This window comes from Apostichopus japonicus, chromosome 15, assembly GCF_037975245.1.
Source record: "Apostichopus japonicus isolate 1M-3 chromosome 15, ASM3797524v1, whole genome shotgun sequence".
NCBI classification, from domain to species: Eukaryota; Metazoa; Echinodermata; class Holothuroidea; order Aspidochirotida; family Stichopodidae; genus Apostichopus; species Apostichopus japonicus.
Window position 1 is genome coordinate 7,282,080 of NC_092575.1, and position 27,982 is coordinate 7,310,061.

The 27,982-nt window shown below is 37.5% G+C and overlaps 1 protein-coding gene across 2 annotated transcripts; it reads right to left on the reverse strand.

Moving 5' to 3' along the window:
• Positions 1-1,212: 1,212 nt before the first annotated feature.
• Positions 1,213-26,323, reverse strand: LOC139980660 (tRNA (uracil-5-)-methyltransferase homolog A-like). 2 transcript variants are annotated; one of them, XM_071992470.1, is made up of 17 exons: positions 26,222-26,323; positions 24,624-24,855; positions 23,365-23,453; positions 22,638-22,713; positions 21,113-21,213; positions 18,299-18,448; positions 17,858-17,906; positions 16,402-16,465; positions 14,981-15,016; positions 13,713-13,930; positions 13,221-13,324; positions 11,310-11,422; positions 9,959-10,080; positions 7,755-7,830; positions 6,906-7,025; positions 3,875-3,971; positions 1,213-3,083 (listed from the first exon to the last, which is right to left on the reverse strand). In XM_071992470.1, exons 2-17 carry the CDS (start codon positions 24,828-24,830, stop codon positions 2,606-2,608), a joined length of 2,100 nt encoding a protein of 699 aa, XP_071848571.1. In that variant the 5' UTR covers positions 24,831-24,855; positions 26,222-26,323; the 3' UTR covers positions 1,213-2,605. The 2 variants fall into 2 exon arrangements, with proteins under 2 accessions (XP_071848571.1, XP_071848570.1); XM_071992469.1 differs by having other exon boundaries at positions 26,090-26,316.
• Between the last annotated feature and the right edge of the window lie 1,659 nt (positions 26,324-27,982).

The following is a 27,982-nucleotide window of genomic DNA, read 5'->3' on the forward strand; positions in this document are numbered from 1 at the left end:
GAGCAATTTTTTTTGATCCAAAATTTGTTTGTACCAAGAAAAGTAGTTTTGTGACCGCAATATTTTTGTGACCAAATTTTTTTTGCGAAAAAATAAAAGTAATACAAAAATGTGACCCAAAGTTTGTTATGACCCAAACAGTTTGGTTAAAAAATGTGGTCACAAAAATATTAGGGTCTGAAAACTTTTTTTCTTGGTACAAACGATTTTTGGATAAAGAAAAGTTGTCCTGAATTATTTCTTTTTGTCGGAACCTAGAGACGTCGGAACCTAGAGACGTCGGAACATAGAGATGTAACCGGTTTTTCAAGCTATTAACCGTGATAGAATGAACTCATCCCTTGACACAACAGCTAGCTTGAATTGGTTGTAAAACCAGAAAAAAATCTTGATCAAGAGCTGAATTACCCAAGGGATGCTAGTTTTAGTTTCCATGAACATCATTTTGAAGTATTCTCAATTAAACTTTTATCAGTAACATTCCAAAGAGAACGTAAAGGTGACAAATGTGTTTTCTTTTTTCGATTAGGCCAGTTTGTATATTCTTATTAGGTTTCATTGGCTTCCCATATTTATCATATCATTTCTGTTCAGGGAAAGTTTGAAATATCCTTCTTAAAGGAAGGATGAGTAGATATCAAAGTTACCAGGAACAGTCTGTCAATTGTTTTAATATTACATGCTGCTTCTGTAGTGAGGAGACTTTATAGTGCTCGAGTCACCTAATCATCATAATTATATCGCAAAAAAATTGCTTGATATTATACATATTCATACTTATTACCATCATACCACTAAAAAGGTCTAAACAGCCAAAGAAACAACAAAAATACATTGTTAATAGTTAACTTTTGTTTATACTTGTTTTTCTTTCTGATCATTTTTTTTTTGCATGAATAAAAGACATATCACATAATTTCAACAAAAACTTGTCTTTTATCTTCCAATAATTTCCATATCTTGTTTGCTGTATGGAAACAATCTTCACTTGCATAAAATGTAAAATGTACTTTTCTTGATCCTTGGCATAAAAATGGAACAAAGATGGCAACCGTTGCTTTTTCCTTGTAAGTCCTTGCAGATGTATCATTCCTTGATGTAAAGATCATTTTCAACCTAATTTTTTTTTCTTTTTTTCTACTGATCAATCCTTCCATACTGATATCACCGTTGCGCAAAAATTAGCCGAAAGAATAACCTCCAGTCCAATGTAACATCAAAGAGTTTGTCAATATATAATAACAATTAAATAAGTCTCTACTTTTGCCCTACTCAGAATGGTTAATATTCCAAAGGGAAAATTGCACTATGAATGTGTTACAAAGTCCAAACATGGTTCAATGCTAGCAAGCCACGACAACATGGATTGGGAGTAAATTTGTGGCAATGAGATGGAGACCAGAGGTGTTTCTACCATGGACAATAGTGATACAGAGGAGCTTGTCAAATCATTTTGATCTCACTTTAATAATAGACACTTTGAGAGGATGTCTTATAGGGAGGATTTTACTTTTGATATGCTATAGCCCCTGCCCCCCCCCCCCCCCCAAGAAAAAGCAACATTTCAGTGCTTTTATTGTGTCTATAGTTATTCTAGTTTTCAAGATATTCACCTTTAGAATGTTTTAACTCTCTGCAATGCTCCTTTAAAGGCATTGAAGACTCGCCCCAAACCGCGTGCCGCGCTCTGAAAAAGTTAACTTTCCGTTGCTTGCAAGTGAATTTTTCTTCTTGTCGCTACAAAATGCAGACAGTAATGAAACGTGGTACCTTGTTATCTGTTATCTAGACCTGAGATGTAATATTGACTGTACACTAGTGTCTAATTACCGAAGGTAGCAAGCTGTGTGTGTATTTTCTGGGATCGATTGTGGTGTCTAACACTTCTGTTACACCTCATTCGAAACAAGGTCAGATTACAGGCATGAGACATTTCTTTGTGCGTGAGTCTTTACACCCTTTAATGCTAAGCTGACGTGGATGTCCATTCCTCACTGCAGGCCTAAATGTTAATGTTAATCTATTGTTTTATCACAACACATTCCTTTGAGTTCATATATACGACAGCACACCATTGGATGACACCAGGTGCCGTTCGTTCTTGACAAATGTGTAAATGCAGTGTAAAGATGTCTTTTGAAGCCATAAAACTCTTCTATGTGTTCTTATTGAGTTTTGTGTTACATCTGAGGAACTGACGCCCAGTCTGTTAGACTTTGTAGTCCAGTCACTGTAATTGTTGAACCCTCAGATATTAAACTTGGTCTTGAAATAAGAACCTGGACTGATAGCAGTGTTGTTTACATTCAAAATTAATGTTATGAAAATCGTCATCTGAAGGGAGTACTCCTCAACGTCTGGAAATAATAACAAGGGTCCTCTGGGTAGGTACTTTTGAGAAAGGCTTGAGGCCTTAAAGCCTTACCGGTGACCTTTAACCACACAACATTTACACAAAGAAACCCACTGGTACGGAACTAGACGCCCTCATTCCAAGAACTCTTCCTTTTGCTGGTCCAGCACAACTTTATTTTCGATGGCGCACTGACAGGGGTTTACCAAATTGTACCAGGGTTTGGTCTACCAAATAATGTCGGATTTGGGATCACTCTGCATCTACTTCATCTTTCATCTCTGCCTCCTTCACGTCATCTACAGTTCCCTCTGTCACCTCAGGAGTCACAGACTTGTCGTCTTGTTGGTTCTGGGATTCTGCTGCTGCAGTTTGTCCCTCACTAAGTGGAGCAGGCGTTTTATTTCCTGCAGTCTGTTCTGTAGGAACAGTATCTTCACCTGTGATGGGTCTTTCATTACCGACGGGTTCTTCACTTTGGTCCATGGACCCTTCACTGGTGGCGGCTGGTACCTCCCTGCTGTCACTTATAGGAACCTTCCCGCTGTCACTGATTGAATCCTCCCTGCTGTCACTGATAGAGTCCTCCCTGCTGTCACTGATAGAATCCTCCCGCTGAAACAGTAAGATTAACTCACAGTGCTTGGAGTGTGGGAAAAGATCAACGGGTACAGCCTTGGTTAGTCTAAAGGGAGTTCCTCTGTATCGTATGGACACTGGTCGACATAGGCTGCAGAAAATAGAAAAAGAGAATTTTTCGGTCGTGTATTTCTGCCATTAAATCACAATGATATACACAGTGATGAGCCTGTGGTAAAAAAAAGTCACAGAACTTTTGCGGTACTGTACAGGTTGCATATGCTACAGTGTGTTAGGATAATAATTTTGGTCCTGAGGTAGAAAAGAAATCACAGGTATTCCGCGAATTCGCGGAAAACGCTCATGCCTGTACACATTTCTGAATGCATAATTACAGCAATGAGGCAGTGGGACCAGAAGTAAGATAACATTATAATGTTTAAATGAAAACAACAAATAACAGAATTAAAATGAGCAGCATAACTGTATTAAGACCTTCAATGTACATTTTGTTAAGTCTTGAAATGAAAAGATGACAGTTAGTTGGGTATCTACTAGTGCTTGTTAAGTAGGACGAGTGAACTAAGAGCTGCAAATTCGTTTCGACTGTAGAGAACTCTTGCGAGTAATAATGAAAGACTGCCATCATGGATGTTTATAATCACCGGTTCATTATTATTAACATTGCTGAAGATAAACTAAACTTATGTATTTAATGGTTGAAGGCTACATTTCCAATCCTCCAAACACTGGAATCGAATTGTTATTCATCGGGTTTCCAAGGCAGACACTCCTACACTTGGCTTAAGGGGGAATCCTGTTTAACTGTGAACACTGCATGGCTGGGACATACAGTAACTACACAGATTTACAGCTCAACGTATTAAAATGCAGCTCCAGGATGCTATCTTGAGAATGAGAAATACAGCTTGAGAAGCTTACTCAATGAAGTTATTCCACGCTGTGTACGGATTACATGACATATAGACCAATCTCTTCATTCCTTCACATCTCCTCAGAGTCTGAATTACTCTCCGATCTGAAATAATAATGATAATAAATACAGCATGGTGATGTACTAAGAACACAAGGATTAAAGACCAACTATGGAGACTTTTCGATGAACATAAAATCCCAACATTTTGCATACATTTATGGAATCCTTATCTCACTCCAATTACATTGCTGTAATTAACTTTACCAATTTCGGACGTTATATATGTGAAAAATGGGAAGAAAAGTCAGCTTTTTAGGAAACCTATTTCAGACATTCCTGAAACATTTCTAAGACATCAGGTGACCCTGTGACGTCACTGTTTGTATACCTCACTCACAACAATACTTTTAGGGTGTAAAGTTGTATACTTGAGCTGCCAAAAACATCAACGATATTACTCCTTTTTCCCCGAAATGCCACAATTCTGTGTTGTTGGAGGTTGCAGTTATACCTCACCAAACAAAAGCATCAACTTTTGTAGCTTTCCGAGTTGAAGAACCAACGTAAAACGCCGCAGACTTTGGATCAATTTTGTGAGATCCACGCGGATTATCTTTAAGAATTGATACCCCCTGGCCCACTCACCCATTACCATATATCACCAACAGCCATGTAGCTGTTATCTTTAAGAATTGATACCCCCTGGCCCACTCACCCATTACCATATATCACCAACAGCCATGTAGCTGTTATCTTTAAGAATTGATACCCCCTGGCCCACTCACCCATTACCATATATCACCACCAGCCATGTAGCCTTTATTTTTAAGAATTGATACCTCCTGGCCCACTCACCCATTACCATATATCACCACCAGCCATGTAGCCTTTATCTTTAAGAATTGATACCCCTGGCCCACTCACCCATTACCATATATCACCAACAGCCATGTAGCTGTTATCTTTAAGAATTGATACCCCCTAGCCCACTCACCCATTACAATATATCACCACCAGCCATATAGCTGTTATCTTTAAGAATTGATACCCCCTGGCCCACTCACCCATTACCATATATCACCACCAGCCATGTAGCCTTCATCTTTAAGAATTGATACCCCCTGTCCCACTCACCCATTACCATATATCACCATCAGCCATGTAGCCTTTATTTTTAAGAATTGATACCTCCTGGCCCACTCACCCATTACCATATATCACCACCAGCCATGTAGCTTTTATCTTTAAGAATTGACACCCCCTGGCCCACTCACCCATTACCATATATCACCACCAGCCATGTAGCCTTTATCTTTAAGAATTGACACCCCCTGGCCCACTCACCCATTACCATATATCACCACCAGCCATGTAGCCTTTATCTTTAAGAATTGATACCCCCTGGCCCACTCACCCATTACAATATATCACCACCAGCCATGTAGCCTTTATCTTTAAGAATTGATACCCCCTGGCCCACTCACCCATTACCATATATCACCACCAGCCATGTAGCCTTTATCTTTAAGAATTGATACCCCCTGGCCCACTCACCCATTACCATATAACACCACCAGCCATGTAGCCTTTATCTTTAAGAATTGATACCTCCTGGCCCACTCACCCATTACAATATATCACCACCAGACATGTAGCCGTTATCTTTAAGAATTGATACCCCCTGGCCCACTCACCCATTACCATATGGCCCACTATATATCACCACCAGCCATGTAGCCTTTATCTTTAAGAATTGATACCCCCTGGCCCACTCACCCATTACCATATATCACCACCAGCCATGTAGCCTTTATCTTTAAGAATTGATACCCCCTGGCCCACTCACCCATTACCATATATCACCACCAGCCATGTAGCCTTTATCTTTTAGAATTGATACCCCCTGGCCCACTCACCCATTACCATATATCACCACCAGCCATGTAGCCTTTATCTTTAAGAATTGATACCCCCTGGCCCACTCACCCATTACAATATATCACCACCAGACATGTAGCCGTTATCTTTAAGAATTGATACCCCCTGGCCCACTCACCCATTACCATATGGCCCACTATATATCACCACCAGCCATGTAGCCTTTATCTTTTAGAATTGATACCCCCTGGCCCACTCACCCATTACCATATATCACCACCAGCCATGTAGCCTTTATCTTTAAGAATTGATACCCCCTGGCCCACTCACCCATTACAATATATCACCACTAGACATGTAGCCGTTATCTTTAAGAATTGATACCCCCTGGCCCACTCACCCATTACCATATGGCCCACTATATATCACCACCAGCCATGTAGCCTTTATCTTTAAGAATTGATACCCCCTGGCCCACTCACCCATTACCATATGGCCCACTATATATCACCACCAGCCACGTAGCCTTTATCTTTAAGAATTGATACCCCCTGGCCCACTCACCCATTACCATATGGCCCACTATATATCACCACCAGCCATGTAGCCTTTATCTTTAAGAATTGATACCCCCTGGCCCACTCACCCATTACCATATGGTCCACTATATATCACCACCAGCCACGTAGCCTTTATCTTTAAGAATTGATACCCCCTGGCCCACTCACCCATTACCATATGGCCCACTATATATCACCACCAGCCATGTAGCCTTTATCTTTAAGAATTGATACCCCCTGGCCCACTCACCCATTACCATATGGCCCACTATATATCACCACCAGCCATGTAGCCTTTATCTTTAAGAATTGATACCCCCTGGCCCACTCACCCATTACAATATATCACCACCAGCCATGTAGCCTTTATTTTTAAGAATTGATACCCCCTGGCCCACTCACCCATTACAATATATCACCACCAGCCATGTAGCCTTTATCTTTAAGAATTGATACCCCCTGGCCCACTCACCCATTACCATATATCACCACCAGCCATGTAGCCTTTATCTTTAAGAATTGATACCCCCTAGCCCACTCACCGATTACAATATATCATCACCAGACATGTAGCCTTTATCTTTAATCTTGTACTCACGTAATCCGGCTCGTGGAGGATCAATAATACCAATCACTTTCTCTGAATCGCTAATGTCTTGCATGACAGAGGGCAGCCTATCTTCAGCTTTTCCGCAAATGTAAGTGGCATTCTCTATCCCTGTGGACGCATATAGATGGACAGAGATGAGACATTGCTTGGCCAATATTTCAGTTTATTCTTCCTTCACAAAGATTTTGTCAAGGTGATTGTCTCATCTCAACCAATGCAAACAAGAGCGGGTATATCTACTGATTTGATATTGCTATAAATTCCCACTTAACAAACCGCAGCTCACCACCTCCTCCCTTCACCCCTCCCCCACCTCCACCCTGCACCCCTTGCCCCCTGCCCTGACATACCAAACTTTACATCTGATATAGCCCCTCTTCCTATCATGCCCAGCCATTCTTTCACATGGAAGACCCACAAAGATTTTCAGGTAACTACAGAAAATGAAGCTGAATGCAAAGAAGAGTTCAACTGCAGCAATGTTGAAGCTAACATTAATATTTTGTGATTTTTAAGGATAAACCAGGTGACCAGTGAAATCAAACTCAATTACTTTAGTGCCTGGAAGGATGGCTGTGTCCATTTAACTTTTGAGACATGAAATTTAATGTATTAGGATAGACGAGTAATATTTGGCTACCTTGAAGCATTCAAGTGGTTGGAAACCACACAAGAAGGGGGAGGAGGAGGGGGTTTTCTCTTATGTGTGAATGTTAACTTGGCTTCGTTAAGAGTGACACAAAAGGTACAACCCAACAGAATAGTTTAGCTTCAACACAGGGACAACTTTATTCAATTGTTTCTCTTTTCCCTTCTTGAAACAAAGTTGATTATTACCGTTATTCTTAGCGTTAACCTTAGCATCTTCCACGGCTTGTTTACATAGTTCCACACCGATGACTTTCTTCACCCTCTGAGAATGAAAATAACAAAATGGGTCTTTACATTAAATCATTCATAATATTCTGAGAGAAAACAACCACTACATAGTTTGAAAAACCACTACATGGAGTGTTTGCTCAGTGGTTAATGCTGGTGCCTTCCAATCATAAGGCCCCCCGTTCGAGTCACTCCAAGATAAATGTATGTCGTCCAGTTACAGAGTTGTTGACAATTCATAATCATGGACGTTAAATATGAATCTAAGAGACTGACTTCGGTCAGCTTGCGGCTTTCATAAGCCAATGAGGCTTCTTCGCGAGTTCCTCTTGCAAGAGGATCTCATATACATACATAAAGCTCATTCAACCAAAAAGGAAGTCCTTCAAAGTCATGTGAACTTGACCCATTACCTACATACTTGCTTAAGAAATGTATAACTGTGATTGTGCCATATATATCTATTATCATTAACAAATCCATTCAACGAGGTGTTTTTCCTGATAGCCTTAAGGTTGCACATATTCGGCCACTTCTTAAGAAAGATGGCTTAGATAAAGAAAGTTTTAAGAATTACAGACCAGTGGCAAACCTAAAATTCTTGGGGAAAACTATTGAACGCATTATTTCTAGTCGCATTACTGATCATATGAATACCAATGATGTCTATGATCCATTTCAATCTGCTTATAGGGCTAACCATGGTATTGAGACTGCTCTACTTCGAGTAAGCAGTGATATACTTTCTGAAATGGATAATGGTAGAATAGTGGCTATGGTCCTTTTAGACTTGAGTGCCGCATTCGACACTGTGGACCATGAAATTCTGCTTTCGCGTTTGAATAGTTTCGTGGGTATTGATGCTGTTGCTCTGGAGTGGTGCAACTCTTACTTAAACAGACGACCTCAATATGTTTGTATTGGGGATGAATTATCCAATCCTGTGTACATGGATTATTCAGTTCCACAGGGTTCAGTCCTTGGACCTCAGTGGTTCCCTATTTATACACTTCCAATTCGTTGAATTTTGGTGAAGCACAATATTTCATATCACGTTTATGCAGACGATACCCAGATTTACATTGATTTCAGTCCTTCTCAAGATGAGAGTGTTAAAGCCATCAGATGCCTTGAGAGTTGCATCAATGATATCCGTTTGTGGATGAGACGTAATTTTTTGAAGCTTAATGAAGAAAAAACTGAGTTTTTGCTTTTTGGTTCTTGTCATCAGCTTGCTAAAATTAATATTCCATTCATATCAATTGGTAATGTTCAGGTTCGCCCTTCCACTCATGCGCGTAATCTTGGTGTAATTTTCGATTCCAATATGTCTATGAAACGCCACATTTCCAAAAAAACAAGTTCTGCTGCATTTCATCTCAGAGGCATCTACAAATTACGAAACTATTTAAATGATAAGGCAACTGAAAAATTGTACATTCTTTTATCACTTCAAGGTTGGATATGGGCAATTCCTTACTCCTCGGTCTTCCACATGAACAGATTCATAGACTCCAATTAATCCAAAACTCAGCTGCACGTATTGTAACTCATTCTCATAAGCATTGTCATATCCACCCTGTCTTAAAAAACCTGCACTGGCTACCTGTAAAATATCGTATTATGTATAAAATTCTCCTTATTGTTTATAAATCACTTAAAGGACATGGTCCAATGTATATTTCTGACTTATTACATATTTATGTCCCCTCTCGTAATCTAAGATCCAGCTCTCAATTTTTATTATCTGAAATTAAGTCCAAACATTCTTGGGGGGATAGGTCATTTATTGTTTCTGCCCCTCGCTTATGGAACCAACTTCCCTTAAAAATCAGAAAAACATCTACTCTCTCTAACTTTAAGAAGAGCATAAAATCCCACTTAATGACAAAAGCTTTTATATGATCTTATACCATTAAGTTTTTCTTCTGTCATCGTTTTGTATTATTCTGTATTATTTGTATCATTTCTCATTGTCATTTGCGCCATGAACATTCTTTGAGTGGTGTGTGCGCATTATAAGTCTTATTATTATTATTATTATTATGGCCACACCTACCGGTACAATGCCTCATGAGAGTATTCTTGCATGTCTATGGAAGGCCAATCATGCACCCTAAGATCATTAAAGTGCAGCATGCAGGTCAACTGAAGCTACTCACATGAGCTAATGACAGTCCAATGGTCCCAGTCCCACAGCAGACGTCTAACAACACCGAGTCTTTGGTTACTTCCGCCCAGTCCCCGGCCGTCTGGAATAATACCTCAGCCGCTTTCGTGTTTACTGCAGAGGAAAACAAAACATTCCCATCGGGCATCTCGTGAGAGAAAGAACAACATCTCTAGAATAAATGTTATAAGTTACACGGTATGCTAATGGCAAAATGAGTCCTGTGTATGATAATGAGTATTAACCGACAAACAGGTTCAGACACAGTCCACAATACTGAGAAAGCAATGATTCCACTTTCACCAAAGGTAGGGTTACCATACTTCTTAGGTTGAAAACATGAAACACGCAAGTCTCTCCCTCCCTCCCCCCCCCCCGGGAAGAAAATTTGCATTTTAAAAGTAGGGTTAACATATAACTGTCCCTGTCAAGTTTTATGCAGCTAGTATGCAGTCATCAATGATAACCAGTAGAACATTTGTACCTGCGTCAGTTGGCCTATATTGTTAACACACAGTGATATTTTGGAACATCAACAAAAGACCTTTGGAAATTAAATTTTCAAATTTCAGCCCGCCGGTGGGACGACATATTTTCGTTGCAAGAACGTTACAATCTCAATTTAAAGGAGACGTCTCATAACCATACCAAATGAAATGCATGCTAGCGACACTCAGGGGAATAACTAGCAAAACTTCAGCTTCCTTTATGGTCTCCACAATTACATTCCATTCTTGCATGTGAAGATCTTCATTGGACATACTTCTATCAAATCAGCACGGTTTCCATCCGTTTTGCTATTTTGACACCAACCAATTATTAGGTTATAGAGTCTCAGACCAGGAAATTTCATTTTGTTTGTGGCAAAAGGACATCCAGGCAACTTGTTTATTTGAATAGAGATCTTCATTATGTATTTATAGTATTGTGATTAATTGCTATGATGGCAAAAAGGCACTGCCAAATTCTTATTTTGCTTAAGTGAAACTTACCAAAAAACCTGGTTTTTCCACACTGCTAATAGCAACAACAATAAAAAACAATCTAGATATCTTTCTTCTTACTCCAGAAATACATTTTGGCTGTTCTAGGAAATGGATAATTCTCACAACAATTTATTCTTCTTTTGTAAAACTTGTTGAAGATTATTTCATTGAAATATCTTACATTAGAAAATTTGTTTAATTGTCACTATATTCTGCATCTTATATTGTTCATCAAATATGCAAATTTAGGTGAGACACTTTCAGCTCAATTGACAGAATGATTTTTATCTGAAATTTTGCAGAAAAGTTTCGAAACTGTCAACAGGACAACCTTTAAAGTTTCAAAATGTTTTTTACCTTGAAAAAATGCATCCTGTGATATCCTGAACTTTAACCCGAGTAATTCCTCTGTTACGTGGGTATCGCCGAGAACGAGATAAAAGTTGGTTTCGAAACCTTTCTCCTTTAAGCTGAATGAGACAAGATGAAGATAATAGCTGACTTTAGAAACGAGCTAAATGGTATTTTGACCAAACAGGAAATTGATGGTACTAGGCTGTGCAAAATAGTTAAATACATCACAGATATTGTATCTTGATAGCTGGTTGGAGATTGGTTCAGTTTGTCTAACTGAACTACTGTGAAGTACCAGGCACTGTGACAAATTCTACCCAACCTGTGACGAATGGCCTGGTACTGTGATAAACTCTACCTGACCTGTGACGAATGGCCTGGTGCTGTGACAAATTCTACCCGACCTGTGACGAATGGCCTGGTTCTGTGATAAACTCTACCTGACCTGTGACGAATTGCCTGGTACTGTGATAAACTCTACCTGACCTGTGACGATTTGCCTGGTACTGTGATAAATTCTACCTGACCTGTGACGAATGGCCTGGTTCTGTGATAAACTCTACCTGACCTGTGACGAATTGCCTGGTGCTGTGATAAACTCTACCTGACCTGTGACGAATTGCCTGGTACTGTGATAAACTCTACCTGACCTGTGACGAATTGCCTGGTACTGTGATAAATTCTACCTGACCTGTGACGAAAGGCCTGGTACTGTGATAAACTCTACCTGACCTGTGACGAATTGCCTGGTACTGTGATAAACTCTACCTGACCTGTGACGAATTGCCTGGTACTGTGATAACTTCTACCCAACATGTGACGAATGGCCTGGTTCTGTGATAAATTCTACCCAACATGTGGGGTAAAAACCCTAGAACCATGATGAATTTAGCCAACCTACCTAATGGTCGCTTTAAAGGTTCTATCCACCAAACCTTTCATGATAGCATCACATCACAAAAGTTCTTTCAATCAATGAGCAATGCTTTTAAAACCATTTTTATTTTAACTCACGGTTTCAGTCAATTAAGTATTTTAACTTAATAATTCATTTCACAAGTAACATATTCCCAACTTAACCTTTCAAGATTGGATTATCCAGTTAATCTCATCTATCGCTCTATTGGTTTGCGGAGATGAAAGTTCAAGAATTATGTTAAAAGAGGGAACTATTTCTTGAATATGTTAACCATGCATGATGCCAGAGAGCAAAGAAACTGTCTACCGGCTTTTGTATCATACTTTTATTCCAAAATGGCACATCCAGTGAAGGCTGGCCAGTGGTTATTTAACATATTATTCCAATAAAAGTAAAAATAAAACATTACAATAAACTGTGTCTATATGTAAATGTTCTGACAATTTGCATTTCCTCTCTGGTAATCCTGAACAATGTTAGTCCTGTCCATCTTTCAATCTTATATTATAGTAGTCAGGGATGTGCCCACGCTGGGCGGCACCGCACAGCACTATAAATTACCGCTCAGCACCGTCTTAAAAAAGCACTATTTTCATCTAAAATTCCGACATTCCTAACAATATATTCAACATAAATTGGGCCTAGCCTATGCCAAAATCATACAGACTAATAATGCATCAGTTATGCAGGCGAGAAACATTACTTACGGCTCTCAATCGGTCCCTTGTCAAATCTCTTTGAAACAAACTAATAACATTTACCAGGTACGTAATATATTTCACTAAAAAAATATTAAAAAATGTAAATTGTTAGCAAAACTAGTACTTGTGTATGTGCTTTAAAAGCTACACAAGTGCCAGCATTTGGCATCTGAGCACCTTCAAAAATCGGCGATCAGTATACCTGGCACTCAGGAAATCCTGGGCACATCCCTGAGTAGTTAATCTACTACCCTTCATGCACCTCCTTTGTTTTTGTTTCATGCTTCTTCTCACCTTTTACCTACAAGTTGTAAATACAAAGATGTCAACCCAGAGGAAGATCCAGGTCCTGAAGTGAAGTATTCTCTCAGTTTCTGCTTCTCTGCTTCAAAGTCTTCCTGAAAGATAAATGATTTATCATTTTTCTAGGGATTTTTTTTGGGACACTCTTTTTTACCGTGAAAATGCTACAACGCAAGATTTCTCTTGGTAGCACAGCATAATTATAATGTTGAGTAAAAATTGTGAACAGAACAACAATCATCTCTCATTTATCAACTGGGTTTATTTCTGTGAGTGTTCAAACCAATAAGTCCACTAACAGCTTGAGGGACGACAGGGGGATGATAGGGATGATGAACTGGTGTAGGGGGACAGTCAGTGGTAACTATTGCAAAAGAGATAATATTATCAAAAGCTGCATTCCCTTTAACTACGTCTGACAGAAGAATGACCGACCCCTAACCAACAAAAACAGGTAGAAGATGATGATGCAAGAAGCATTACCTTTGGAAGGTCCTGAGGGTGAAGCTGGAGGATGGCCATGACCTCTGACCTCTCAGTGGTTCTGACTGTCAGTTGAGACCAGTGACCTTCGTGGCTAACGACATCAAAGTATCTGAGCTCTGATTGGTCCAAGTAAGCCTGCATATGCTCCACTACTCTCTTGGATCCAGGGGAGAGGTTTTTACAGGGTAGAGGGGAAGCTACAGCGGTATGGCCTCCTGTGTGTGAGTATTAAGAGCATGGGTTGTTTATGGATTTATGGTTTATGGATATTAACTACTTTTACAATTTCGGTTTTTTTATCTTTCACCTTTTGTCTCTTTTAATTGGCTGCTTCTGCTGCTTCATTACAAAGCCAAAATAATACTCTTTTGTTTCTACTGCTTCGTTAGGTCAGTTCTAAATTCTGATCTCTGTTTAACTCGACAGCTTTCTTGCAAGTTTAGGTCTTCGTCTCTGAAAACTATCTATTCCACACAGCTTTCACAGTGTTTCTAACAAAATGCTAACCAAATGCAAACCCCAAAACTACCACAGATAAATTATTGCAAAATTTCAAATGTTTTGATATTGCAAAAGAAAAGTTGTTGGCTAGAACAGGATTCAAACCAACCACTGCAGTAATCCAGAGGTCACCGGTCACTATTACCATTCTAGCCAAACCTTCTGTGCTCTTTCAAAATTCTTACAAACTCGATACTGTCCTTGAAAACTGTTTCGTGTTATTCCCTCTCGGTTCATTTAACAAACAGGTCAGTGTTCTGTAGATGAGTATTCATTTCTAAATCTACATACTTATTAAATATTCACATATAAATTTATATAGTTATTAAATATTCACATATAAATTTACATAGGTATTAAATATTCATCCATAAATCTACATAATTATTAAATATTCATCTGTAACTCTCCATGCAGTACTTAATGTTCATCTCCAGAATGCTTGTCTGTTTTTCAATAGTTTGTTTGAAAACAAATTTTCAGTACTAATTTGAAATAGTGTTCGATATTAGGCATGTAATGTCTGACCCTCATTAGTAAATACAACTCACCACTAATTACTGCATAATAATAATAATAATAATAATGGAGACAAAAATTAATTGTGGTGATAAACAAAATCACCTCTGTGAAATCAAACTAAAACTAAACCAAACTTCTTACAATTTATAATTTCAATCAATGTTAACTATCTAAACAATCAAGTTACTTTGAACAAATTCATAAGTAAATTCATAATTGTATTATCTATCAACCAGACTAACCTTTGTACTGTCCAATTCTAAACCCAACAATTTTTTCTGCAAAAAAAAAGGGAACGCATATGCCAAATATATATGAACTTTGCATAAAAGTCAAGAGGTATGAACTGAGTAAATAGAAATATTAATGCATTATATAATGCTGTCATATTTGTGAAAGTCAAGAGCTTAACATAATTGTATAGATCAGGGTTTCCCTAACTTTATCCCCTTACGAACCCCTGTGGATGTCAGAGTTGTCCACGAACCCCCAACTTTTCGAGACACGATCTGAGTCATTATTATACTATAATACACATAACAGTGCTTCGTAAAAGATCAAGGTCATAGTGTAATATTGTAGAGTTTGTCGATAGGTACGACTTTTGTACATTACTAAATTATATGATATTTCATATTTTAATTCAACAAAAAGTACTCTAGTTTTGACTTTCAGAAACGTCTCACAAACCCCCTGGGATGGACTCACGCACCCCCTGGGGGTTTATGCACCCCAGTTAGGGAATCCCTGGTATAGATATTATATACCACTGAGAGAATTACAGGGGAAGTCATAGGGGTAGATTTACCCCTCCTCCCTCCTTTTTTTTATGACTGTCATTTCAAACCTGCACATTCTATCACGAGATAGCATCTGAAGGCTTCCTCCCTTCAAGAATCTAAACCCAGAATAAAACTGAAAGACAAAATCCTGCCTCTGATGACCACTTATGAATCTAGCAAAATGCATCATAATTACTCTTAGGCAATTCCAAAGAGACTGTGAGATTACAGCAGCATTCTGCATTTTATCAAAATATTTTTGAGAATTTTATTACAAATGTTAAAAATACACAAATGATAGAAATGAACTAATGCAATAATGCAAGCAAGGTATAATCCATTCAACTAAAGACAAAATAATTGCCCAGAGACTGCATGTTTTTGATCAGTGTTAATCACATACATGAAACAAAGAGGTAGTTAAAAAAATAATTAAAATAAATAACACTGCTACAATTATTACATTATCACTGATATTTAAACTTGACTAGTCAAGTTAATAACCTTAGCATTGTGCGGTAGTGCAAATTTCACACAACTGGTAGTGTTGCAACATGAATCCCGGTATCTTAACTAATACTGGGATTTTCCTCGACATTTCATCTATGGTTATAAAGCACATAATTACGAGACTATCAATGTCATTCATTCAATGGCATAGCCTAGGCCAACTTCATACTCTTACATGCACAGGCCTTCATTTTTAAACATACACTTTCAAAAAGAAAAGCACAAACCGTGGAAAAAAGCACCCCACACCATCCTTCAGTCATACTCGACATACAATATATATAGTATTAACATGTTCGCACATGGATAAAACCTGTAATCTTTACACAAACAGAAACTGGGACTACTATAGAATTTAACAGCGAGCTCACCTTTTCCTTCTCGACTTTTGCCGATACTGAATTCACATTTGTTCCGATATCCATCCACAATAGGCTGAAACAAAGAAGCAAAAACTCATATCAGATTTCATAATTTTTTTATTACGGAAGAGAGAGGGTATGGAACGTGTCAAAAATTTGCACTAATCGTTCAATGCCATTATGCATTCCCAGACAAGACTATATCTATATCTGAATAACAATTAATGAAGCACCAACAAAAAATCTGGCTAAAATAAATTACAGAGCACAGAATGATTTATCCAGTATGGCAGCATCGCAAAATGCTATTCGAAGTTGGTAAAATTGCTATGCAAGTCCAAAAATGTATAGCTTTTCAAGCTGTGTTGGTAGCGGGTACTGCAATGTGAGATCTGCGGGCCATTTTTGTACTGCATTTTTTCTCTGGCAGGTAAATATATCTTTATCCCCAGCTTCCATGGTTCTACTGTTTAGTTCACCAGCATGTCCATAATGCAATATGGCTGCATTTTCACCTGAAGCACAGATACAGGTGTATGAGGTGTGCCTACATCCTCTATGGTAGTAGCAGTAATGTTTCAGCATTTACTGTATAAGAACTAAAAGTTCTGTGGTGAACGTATGGTAGTGCCTACTCTATTATAGTCCGTGTTTAAGGCTCCAGTAGATGTTTCGCTTTCGAAACTAAGATCTCTACATGAACTGAGAATATTTTTCGAGCTTGGGTGTACATTTATAAATCAGGAGACATTTGTGTTGCAAACACATTCAGTTTAAGGCAAGTGAGAGCTACCCTACAAAATCTGATTACAGATTATAAGTAATTCTTTCTTCCACCTGGAGAGAGACTTTGTTTAGCTTTGCGATTAAACCAAGAGATGCATTCTCTTGGTTTAGTTTCTATTTTGGTTTTCCTTTTTTTTTCTCTTTTAGGTAGCCAGAAATTTGCATAAGTTTTTTCAAAACTTCCTCTCAGGTTTACTTTCATTTCAATGACAAAGTTAAATAGTATGCTTCCTGTATTCTCTTGCAAGCTACATTTTCTGCGATTATATAATTAATTTTGTTTGTTAATATACTCTCCTTTCCCACCACGGTATATGTTCTGCACCACAGATTTGATAAATAAATGAACTGAAAGAAATTGAATTTCCATGTATTTCAATTGACTTCTCCAAGAGACTTCAAACACACATGTTTTAATTTTAACTTCATCAGAAAGTTTCCAAGATCATTTCTTTCATAGTTTGTTCTGCTCTTTTTTATTTAATTACATCCCATCTCTTTGTCAATGTCATATCGTTGTTACATTATGAAATGAGTGACATAAATTTAAACTGAAATTATGAATTCTACCATTTAAGGCAGAAACACAATTCTATGTATCACTTTTTTGATTTGTAAAATATCTTCGGAGATCTAGTTCCAACCAAGCACATAGAAAATACATTTTTCTTTTACTTACCGAGCGTTTAATTGACTCCAGGCTGATGCATCTACCATCATTTGCAGATCTGTAATTAAAAATCAGTGATATTACCAAAGAACAAATTTTTACCCTGGTTACCATAAACACAACAATCAGGAACTGTTTAAATATGGCATCAAACGCAAAATTAGTACAGATGGTGTTCTCAACCACCAACAAATATCAACTTTGTTCTATCGACCAGATTCAGAGGGTTATTAGATAAAGTATAATGACGCAGAATAACCCTACGGTATGACCATATTCCATAATACATAAATTGTAATATTCATATTGAATTTAATGAGCTGATAATGAATATATTAGATGAAGAATCATGACGCAGAATAACCCATATGAATTCCATATTCCATAATAGATCAATTGAAAATTCATATTGAAATTTAATGTGCTGATAATGAATATATATTATACTACCTTTGCTCATTTAGCCATTTTCTCATCTCTGGAATATTACTCTGATATTTATCTGTAAGGAATGTCAGAAAGTCTTTCATTGCTGTTTCCTTCATTGCCAGTTGTTCTTCATAGGGGAGATGCGCTAATGGTGTTACTGCATTAACAACACTGAGTGACAGAAGAGAAAACACAGTACTGAGTTAAATACCATGCTAAATCTTACATGCCCAATGTAGCCACTATTAATAACAGATAACCACAAAAGGATTGCCATGCCCAATGTAGCTACTATTAATAACAGATATCCACAAAAGGATAGCCACAAATGGCTAGCTATGCCCAATGTAGCCACTATTAATAACAGATATCCACAAAAGGATAGCCATGCCCAATGTAGCTACTATTAATAACACATATCCACGAAAGGATATCCACAAATGGCTAGCCATGCCCAATGTAGCCACTATTAATAACAGATATCCACAAAAGGATAGCCACAAATGGCTAGCCATGCCCAATGTAGCCACTATTAATAACAGATATCCACAAAAGGATAGCCACAAAATGGCTAACCATGCCCAATGTAGCCACTATTAATAATAGATATCCACAAATGGCTAGCCATGCCCAATGTAGCCACTATTAATAACAGATAACCACAAAAGGATTGCCATGCCCAATGTAGCTACTATTAATAACAGATATCCACAAAAGGATAGCCACAAATGGCTAGCTATGCCCAATGTAGCCACTATTAATAACAGATATCCACAAAAGGTTAGCCATGCCCAATGTAGCTACTATTAATAACACATATCCACGAAAGGATATCCACAAATGGCTAGCCATGCCCAATGTAGCCACTATTAATAACAGATATCCACAAAAGGATAGCCACAAAATGGCTAACCATGCCCAATGTAGCCACTATTAATAATAGATATCCACAAATGGCTAGCCATGCCCAATGTAGCTGCTATTAATAACAGATATCCACAAAAGGATAGCCACAAATGGCTAGCCATGCCCAATGTAGCCACTATTAATAACAGATATCCACAAAAGGATAGCCACAAAATGGCTAACCATGCCCAATGTAGCCACTATTAATAATAGATATCCACAAATGGCTAGCCATGCCCAATGTAGCCACTATTAATAACAGATAACCACAAAAGGATTGCCATGCCCAATGTAGCTACTATTAATAACAGATATCCACAAAAGGATAGCCACAAATGGCTAGCTATGCCCAATGTAGCCACTATTAATAACAGATATCCACAAAAGGTTAGCCATGCCCAATGTAGCTACTATTAATAACACATATCCACGAAAGGATATCCACAAATGGCTAGCCATGCCCAATGTAGCCACTATTAATAACAGATATCCACAAAAGGATAGCCACAAATGGCTAGCCATGCCCAATGTAGCCACTATTAATAACAGATATCCACAAAAGGATAGCCACAAAATGGCTAGCCATGCCCAATGTAGCCACTATTAATAACAGATATCCACAAAAGGATAGCCACAAAATGGCTAGCCATGCCCAATGTAGCCACAATTAATAACAGATATCCACAAATGGCTAGCCATGCCCAATGCAGCCACTATTACTAACAGATAACCATAAAAGGATAGCCACAGATGGCTAGCAATGCCCAATGTAGCCACTATTAATAACAGATTTCCCCAGATTGGCACTGCAGATATGAATTGCAGCCATATGAATACAAACATGCGTAAATTTGAGAATAGTAAATGGACCCTCTCTTTTGCCCCTCCATTAAAGCACTAAGCTTCATTTGTTTTTGTCATAACATTACAAGAGTATAAACCAATGGATAGGACACACAACTGAAGCAGAATACGGGCAAACTTTGATAACACGGTTCTGATTTATAAACAAGGTGCAGGGGATGTCCTGATTAGTGGATATTGACAACTCTGTTCTAATAAATAATAAATACGCTAAATCAAAAAAAGTATCAAAGCGCATCACAAAAAACAAAAAACGATAAAAAGGAATAAATACATAATAATAACATAAATACATAATAAATACCAACACAAAAAAGTAAAAACAATAAGAGGTTATTAAAAATACAATAGGAGGTTACATTTCCTCCTCTGTACTTCATCAAGCAGCCCTGTATAATATCCATCATGATCCGACTAATATTCGACAATAAATCTTTGGAATTAATTCTGTTGAAAGCAAAGCTGATTTCTGGATAGGTGAAAAGCAAAAGATACAATCCTTGTAGATTATCAGCTGGTATGGCACACACATTGAGAAGTACCATGCACATGCACACACACACACACATACACACAGTACGGTCGAAATCCTAGGCAAATGTAGAGTTTAGCTCGGATTGCTAAATTTCTAAAAGATTCAGACAATTCCTGCAACGGCACTTCCATTCACTTGTGATCGTTTAATACGGTTTGCTCCTCGAGCAAAGGGTTGTTCTTGTACTATCAATCATCTCTTTTACAACATATCGCGAGTTCCTGCTTGCAGCAGGATCTAAAATACATACATATCCAACTACGATGCCCCTTACATACCAAAAGTATCCTATGAATTACAGTCGCCCAGACATCAACATCAGAAAATTTTAAAAACCAGGTTCATTGAAAGTTTGAAGTCTGAGCTGAAAATTTTGACATTTTCATCTCTCAGTTGAAAGTTTGCAATAGAAAGTTGCAAATTTTCAAGGTAAAGAAAGCAGTTTGAAACAGAGACTATTTAATTTGTTTCTGATGTCTCTTTTGGGCATCCTTCACAGCAATGAAGAGCTGAACGGTAAATCCTTTTACCTCTCCTCAGCGGATAACTTGGGTTTCTTGGGATCCTCTTCCGGTTCTTCTGCTTCGTTTTTCCTTTTGGCTGTGACGGGATCTACCACAGGATCAGCTTCCTATGGAGAGGAGTATACAGGTTTGTGTAAATGTTTAAATTACAAGGATCATGAATGTTCCATCATGTCAATTTAAATTGAGAAGTTTGTTGGCTTACAGAGGATAATTACATTCCTGTATTTATTACTGTATTTATTGGCTGTGACGGGATCTACCACAGGATCAGCTTCCTATGGAGAGGAGTATACAAGTTTGTGTGAATGTATAAATTACAAGGATCATGAATGATCCATCATCATGTCATTTTAAATTATCATTTTGAAGACAGAAATCCTGACCAAGAAATTTATGACTTAAAGGGTGTGAAGACTCGCGCAAAAAGAAACGTCTAATGCCAGTAATCTGACCTAGTTTCGAATGAGGTGTAACAGAAGTGTTAGACACCACCATCGGTCCCAGAAAATACACACAGTTTGCATCCGTCGGTAATTAGACACTAGTGTACAGTCAGTATATACAGCTGCGGTCAATACCCACAGCACAGTGTACACACGATACAGCGATGGACATCTCAGGTCCAGCTAAAGATAACAAGGTATCACGTTTCGTTACTGTCTGCATTTTGTAGCGACAAGAGAAAAACTTCACCTGCAAGCATCGGAAAGTTAACTTTTTCACAGGGTGGCACGTGGTTTGGGGCAAGTCTTCAATGCTTTAATACAGAGGATTATTACATTCCTGTATATATTACTGTGAAGTGAACAAAAACTCACTGCCAAAAAAACTTTGCTGAGCTGACAGTGTCCAGTTTTGTCTTCAACAGCTTATTCTACAAAGTGTGACACATGTGAATTTACTGTACTGGTCAGCTCCTAAGAGCATTTGTGCAATACTGATGTGCCTTCACCAGATTTTAAAAAAATGATAATTTAAGTTTCATGAAATATCCTCATCTGTTTTCAAACTATATTCAATGTGCATTTGGTAATCAAAATTAAAAAGTCTCACTATAAAATTGCCCTTACTTGTATTTTAAAATTCAACTTCTTTAGAAAAGCCCTTCCTGACAGTACAGGAACGATACGTCTGTCATAGCCATTAGCCTTGCTCTTAAGGATTGCAAATACTAAAACATCATAAGAGGTCAAATAATACAAAGGATTTAATCACACATGTAGCTTTAAAAAATAATAACAAAGCAGATTGGCTTTCCAGTTTCTCGTTTTCGGTCTGTGATTTGCGTGACTTCGTGTGTCTTTCGGATTTAATATCTACCCCCCATAATTTCACATATTAGGAGATGTTCAGTCCTATCTGCCATCCTCCCCCCCCCCCTCCCCCTGCCCCAAATACTGAAATCTTCAGTAAGTTTCCTGGGTTTTTTATTAATTACAATATCAATTTGTGTTGTTGCAGCTGCAATCTTGAAATGGCCCATTTATAGTAGCATGATTTCCTATTGACTTATTTTAACTCTAGATACCTTAGCAAATAGTATCTTCTTCTTCCACTGATAGCCTTTGATGGTCTTAAGAGCAGCTTGTCGTCCCTCTTCGTTACTGTAATAAGGACAGACCGAACAGTAGTTAAATTTATGACTGCATCCTTTAATTTTACTGCATAGTTGTCAGTTTCTAGCGGGCTGACTTGTCCATAAAATTATATTCTATTGTAATCCCTATCAAATTGTAACAGACCATAAGTGAGTATGAAAAGTTTTTGTTTTATAGCATCTCTCCTGTGGTGGATTTACTAATAAAACTGGTCACATTGGAAACCTCACCGTGATTTTTCCACCAAATGAAGGTTCATGAGAGTAAGTAATTAAAGAACTTGGTTGGATCATCTGGAGTTCTGGAAACTTTTCATTAGTAGCAAGTAAAACACAGGTGAAGATCAGCTGGAAATATCAAAATTTTGGATATTTTTACTCCACTTTTCAAATGAAACTTGGCTAGACAAGCCAATAATCTAGCTCCATTGATATAAGATTTTTAATATAAAAACGCTTCCAAAACTTTTATCAAACAAACTCAAGGAAGGGGAATTCAGAAAAGAGATAGGCACATTGTGTAGAACTAGTGCAGGAGCATATATGAGCCAAAACGGAATACCTAATGGTAAGTATCAAGGAGGTATCTACTGTACTGAAAGGTTGTTTACAACTTTCCAGCAGATACGACACCGAAGGAAAAACAAGGTTTACGTACTTGAAAGTTACAAAGGCTAGGTTTGAATGAGAGATGGATTTGATCTTCTTTGGCTTCAATCCTAATTTGTGGAATAACTTCTTAAATTCCTGAAACGATAAGAAAACATGGAAATTCTAACGACAGACTGAGATTTACACTCTCACAACGAAGAAAAGAAAATGGAATGTTTAAGTCATAAATAAGGCTCTACTTTAACAGTTGGTCTTAAGAACTTTCTGACAAATTTGTCCTTCCTTTTCAAATTCTCTTAAATTCCTGAAATGATAAGAAAAAATGGAAATTCTAATGAGGGACTGAGATTACAAACTCACAATGAAGAAAAGAAAATGGAATGTTTAAGTCATAAATAAGGCTCTACTTTAACAGTTGGTATTAAGAAACTTTTTGACAAACTTGTCCTTCCTTTTCAAATTCTCTTAAATTCCTGAAATGATACGAAAAAAATGGAAATTTTCATGACAGACTGAGATTACAGATCATTACACTCTCACAACAAAGAAAAGAAAATGGAATGTTTAAGTCATAAATGAGGCTCTACTTTTAACAGTTGGTTTTAAGAAACTTTCTGACAAACTTGTCCTTCCTTAAATTCAAATTCTCTTAAATTCCTGAAATGATACAAAAAAAATGGAAATTCTCATGACAGACTGAGATTACAGATCATTACACTCTCACAACAAAGAAAAGAAAATGGAATGTTTAAGTCATAAATGAGGCTCTTCTTTAACAGTTGGTATTAAGAAACTTTCTGACAAATTTGCCCTTCCTTTTCAAATTCTCTTAAATTCCTGAAATGATAAGAAAAATTGGAAATTCTAATGAGAGACTGAGATTACAAACTCACAATGAAGAAAAGAAAATGGAATGTTTAAGTCATAAATGAGGCTCTACTTTTAACAGTTGGTTTTAAGAAACTTTTTGACAAACTTGTCTTTCCTTTTCAAATTCTCTTAAATTCCTGAAATGATACGAAAAAAATGGAAATTCTCATGACAGACTGAGATTACAGATCATTACACTCTCACAACAAAGAAAAGAAAATGGAATGTTTAAGTCATAAATGAGGCTCTACTTTTAACAGTTGGTATTAAGAAACTTTCTGACAAATTTGTCACTCCTTTTCAAATTGTTTGTCTACAGAGATTAATTTTTTTGCACGGATCAACATTTTTCAAAGTTTTGCAAAAAAAAGACATGTTACAATGCCATTGCCAAAAATGCAATTTCTTGCAATTGTGACCAATACTTCAACTCACGGAATATCCATAATACCGCGGTAGATTTTGTATTGCAATCTTGAATATTTCTGATGTAAATTCACCCCTCTTTGTATAATGGTAAGGATCGGTATCCAAGGAGTTTTCATCCACATCCTTGACCGACAGGCCACTTGTGTTTGAAGACTTCTGGTCTTTATCTTCGACATTTTCTGTTGCCATAGAAACTGTTCCTGTGGTATCCATTTGAGTTGACTTGACTTTCTGAGATCTGAAGAAGATGAAGGAATCAGAAAGTTAGCAAATCTCTCGATGGTTTTTTTTAAGAAACTTCCTAAGCGCTCACGTGACTGCAGGTCACCCTGTGACATACATGTGCCGAGTCGGTTAAGGAAACTTTCAATCAAGGTATTCACTTTAGCACTAACACTATGCCGATTCCACACTGTCATATTGTCAAAATAAAAATGCCAACGAATTGTGTAGTAGGAGGCTGCAAAAACACTTCAGAAAACCAAAATTTAAGTTTCATTTTGTTTCCCAGTCATCAAACCGACAAAAAACGTTGCAGGCTTTGGATTAATTTTGTATATAGCACCGCAAAAACTTTTTGCCCTGGGTTTTCCCACCATCTGCAGACAAATACATATGTTCAGCGCATTACGACACAAACATGTATTATAGGCAGTATTGTCTACGAAGAGGCCCTCTATAGGTAAAGTCTCCCTAATTTTGATATATGCCTAAACTCATTAGCCACAATTGGCCCGTTTTTCCAATGTGCTTTCTCAAGTGTTAATCTTTAGCCGTGATTTACCCCATAGGTGCAGGAAAAAAAGATCATATTACAAAAGAGTACACTGTACAATAGACTTACAGGAGTTCTCTTGAGCAGAACAAACGACACGACACTACCCACAGAGCTAACTATATATAGTGATGCACACTAACACGTACGAACGATATGAATTGTAGGCATGTATATATTGTACTGAGACAGTAACAGTTTTCACATTTTTTTACTTTTGAAACTTGTTTATGGAATATGGAATCTCTCAAGTGCTTTTTTACCATGGTGTTCCCTTCGCTTAATTGTGTATCTGCTTTTGTGGAGTTGTCTTTCTGAAAGCCTTACATTATGGCAGCAAGACTGAGACATATTTTGATAGACCAGTTAAAATGGGAAAACGGTGGTTTTATTCTGGATGAAATGTCCATGCACATAGGTCAAAATTATGCTGGCCATGGCTGGAACCCATTAAATTACCGATGCATGGTCTAAACTTAGATTACACAAGCCTTAAGCCTAAACCATGGTTTCATTCCTTCGTACAAAAGTAGAACATTCGCATTGAAAATCGGTAGAATTTGCAGGCAGACACAGAATAATTGACGAATGTCAAAGTGCTATCAGTACCACCACTGTAGCATGGACCGTACCAAGCGTAGGACTAACCTAGGACTGTTACTGTGTTAGGCCTAAGCTAGTCTAGGCCTAGGCATACCTGCGTTGGTTTATGATAGGCAACCAGCCATTTTTATTGAGTGAGAATGTAGTAAGTATACTGGAACACCGGTCACAGTCTCTTAATTTTAAATAAAGAAAACGACGTTTTACACTCATCAAAAACATTTACATGTGTCACACTAGAAGTGATTCCCTTGAATTGCGGCCGAGGCGAAGCTTTCTCAGTCGTACATGCAGCTGTCTGCTGGTTAGATCTTCTGTATCGTTATACCAAAGACGAGTGTTTATGTTAGACGCCCTCTAATCGTAAAAGTTGAACGTCTTTCTTTTCGCATTCTAAAGGTCCGACATCTTCCAGAGAAAAATTAAAATCTTTAATTCAATGAATAGAATTTGAGAGCATATAAAGGAAACACAAATTACACTGTGGACCAATGCAATGATGCTGCAAAAACCATCAGATTTTGCAAAAGTCCCATCATAATTAGTCGTACATACTTTACAAATTGCTGTTTTGAATTTGGTCGTTTGTGTTAATTGTCATAAACTCTCAACTTACCAAATTTAAGCACTTTCCTTGAGTTTTTATCACTAAATGACTGGGAGAAGTTGATTATTCCACTAAATCAATAAAAAAAAATTGTCTCATAGATACTCTTTTATGTTTAGAAATTTCTGATCACAGACAACAACAAAACCAAATCAGAAATTCCAAGCGTTTTGACGTTACCATACACTTTGAGTTTGAAAGTTTTAACTTCACGGCAGTTTGCCGTTTCATATTGATGGATGTCTTGTACATTATTTCTCTGGTGGAATCGGTACTGTACTATTTTATGACAATATTCTCGGCTGTACAACTTAAAGGGGACAAAAGCCCAATCACTATTATTGGTCTATGTGATAGACATTGCAGTCATTAACAACCCAGGCTGCTCATGGAGCTAAGACTTTTATTTCCATTTGGGAGATGTAATGTTTCTTCACACACAAGGATGAGACATGATCAAGTCTAAAACTATTTTGTTCTTCACAAAGAACTGTCATATAAGCTAATAATGATGGTAGGGTTTATATATACTTTCAAGTGCACCTGAGGGGGTATCCACACCATCATGTAAACCCTCCCCTGCCCCTCCCATTCATCAGTTTTGTACAAACAACTCAATGTGCACTGTTTATAAATGACTTCTCATTATGGTAAAAAAGGTATCTTTTTCAATTAATTGTAATTAAAGAGTGCCCTTTACTTATTAAAAAAGTGTCATTTCTGACAAAATATGGAGCAAATGTGACTAAAAAGTACCATTTTATTAAAGGAAGTACTGGAATTTGTGGTACAGAATGCACATAGGATGCAGATGTTGTAGTCAGTTTGAGATAACACTTTGAATTGCCACCTCAAATCAGTCACATGTCCCACTGCCACTCACAGTCTGTGCCGCCTCCCCCCCCCCCCCCCCCCCGTTAACCAACCCATAATTGGGGGTGATAACATACAACAAACATTTTGTTTAATTTTCTGTTCCTTTATGGAAGAGCTGCTCTTTTTAAAAATGCAATATTTTATAAAAAGTAACTTCAACTGATAACAGTCATTTGCATATCAATATAACTTTTGGGTGAAAATATTATCACCAAGTTTTAAAGTAAATTCAATTTAAAAATAAATAAATAAACTTGAGACAAACACTTTTTGAAAAACCCTTTTTAAAGCCATCCAAGAAATGTTCAATGCCCAGCACAAAGTAAAGGCTATCATGTTTTTCATCTTGCTGAATCTTGTATTTTAGCATAAGGGATGGACTAAACCAAAACGACAAAATAAACAAAATTTTCTTCTTCAGAAAGCTGTTTATATCATAATGCAAAATGATTCTGCAAGCTAGTAGACAGAGCTTTGATATGTGCAGCGTAGCATTTTAAAGGA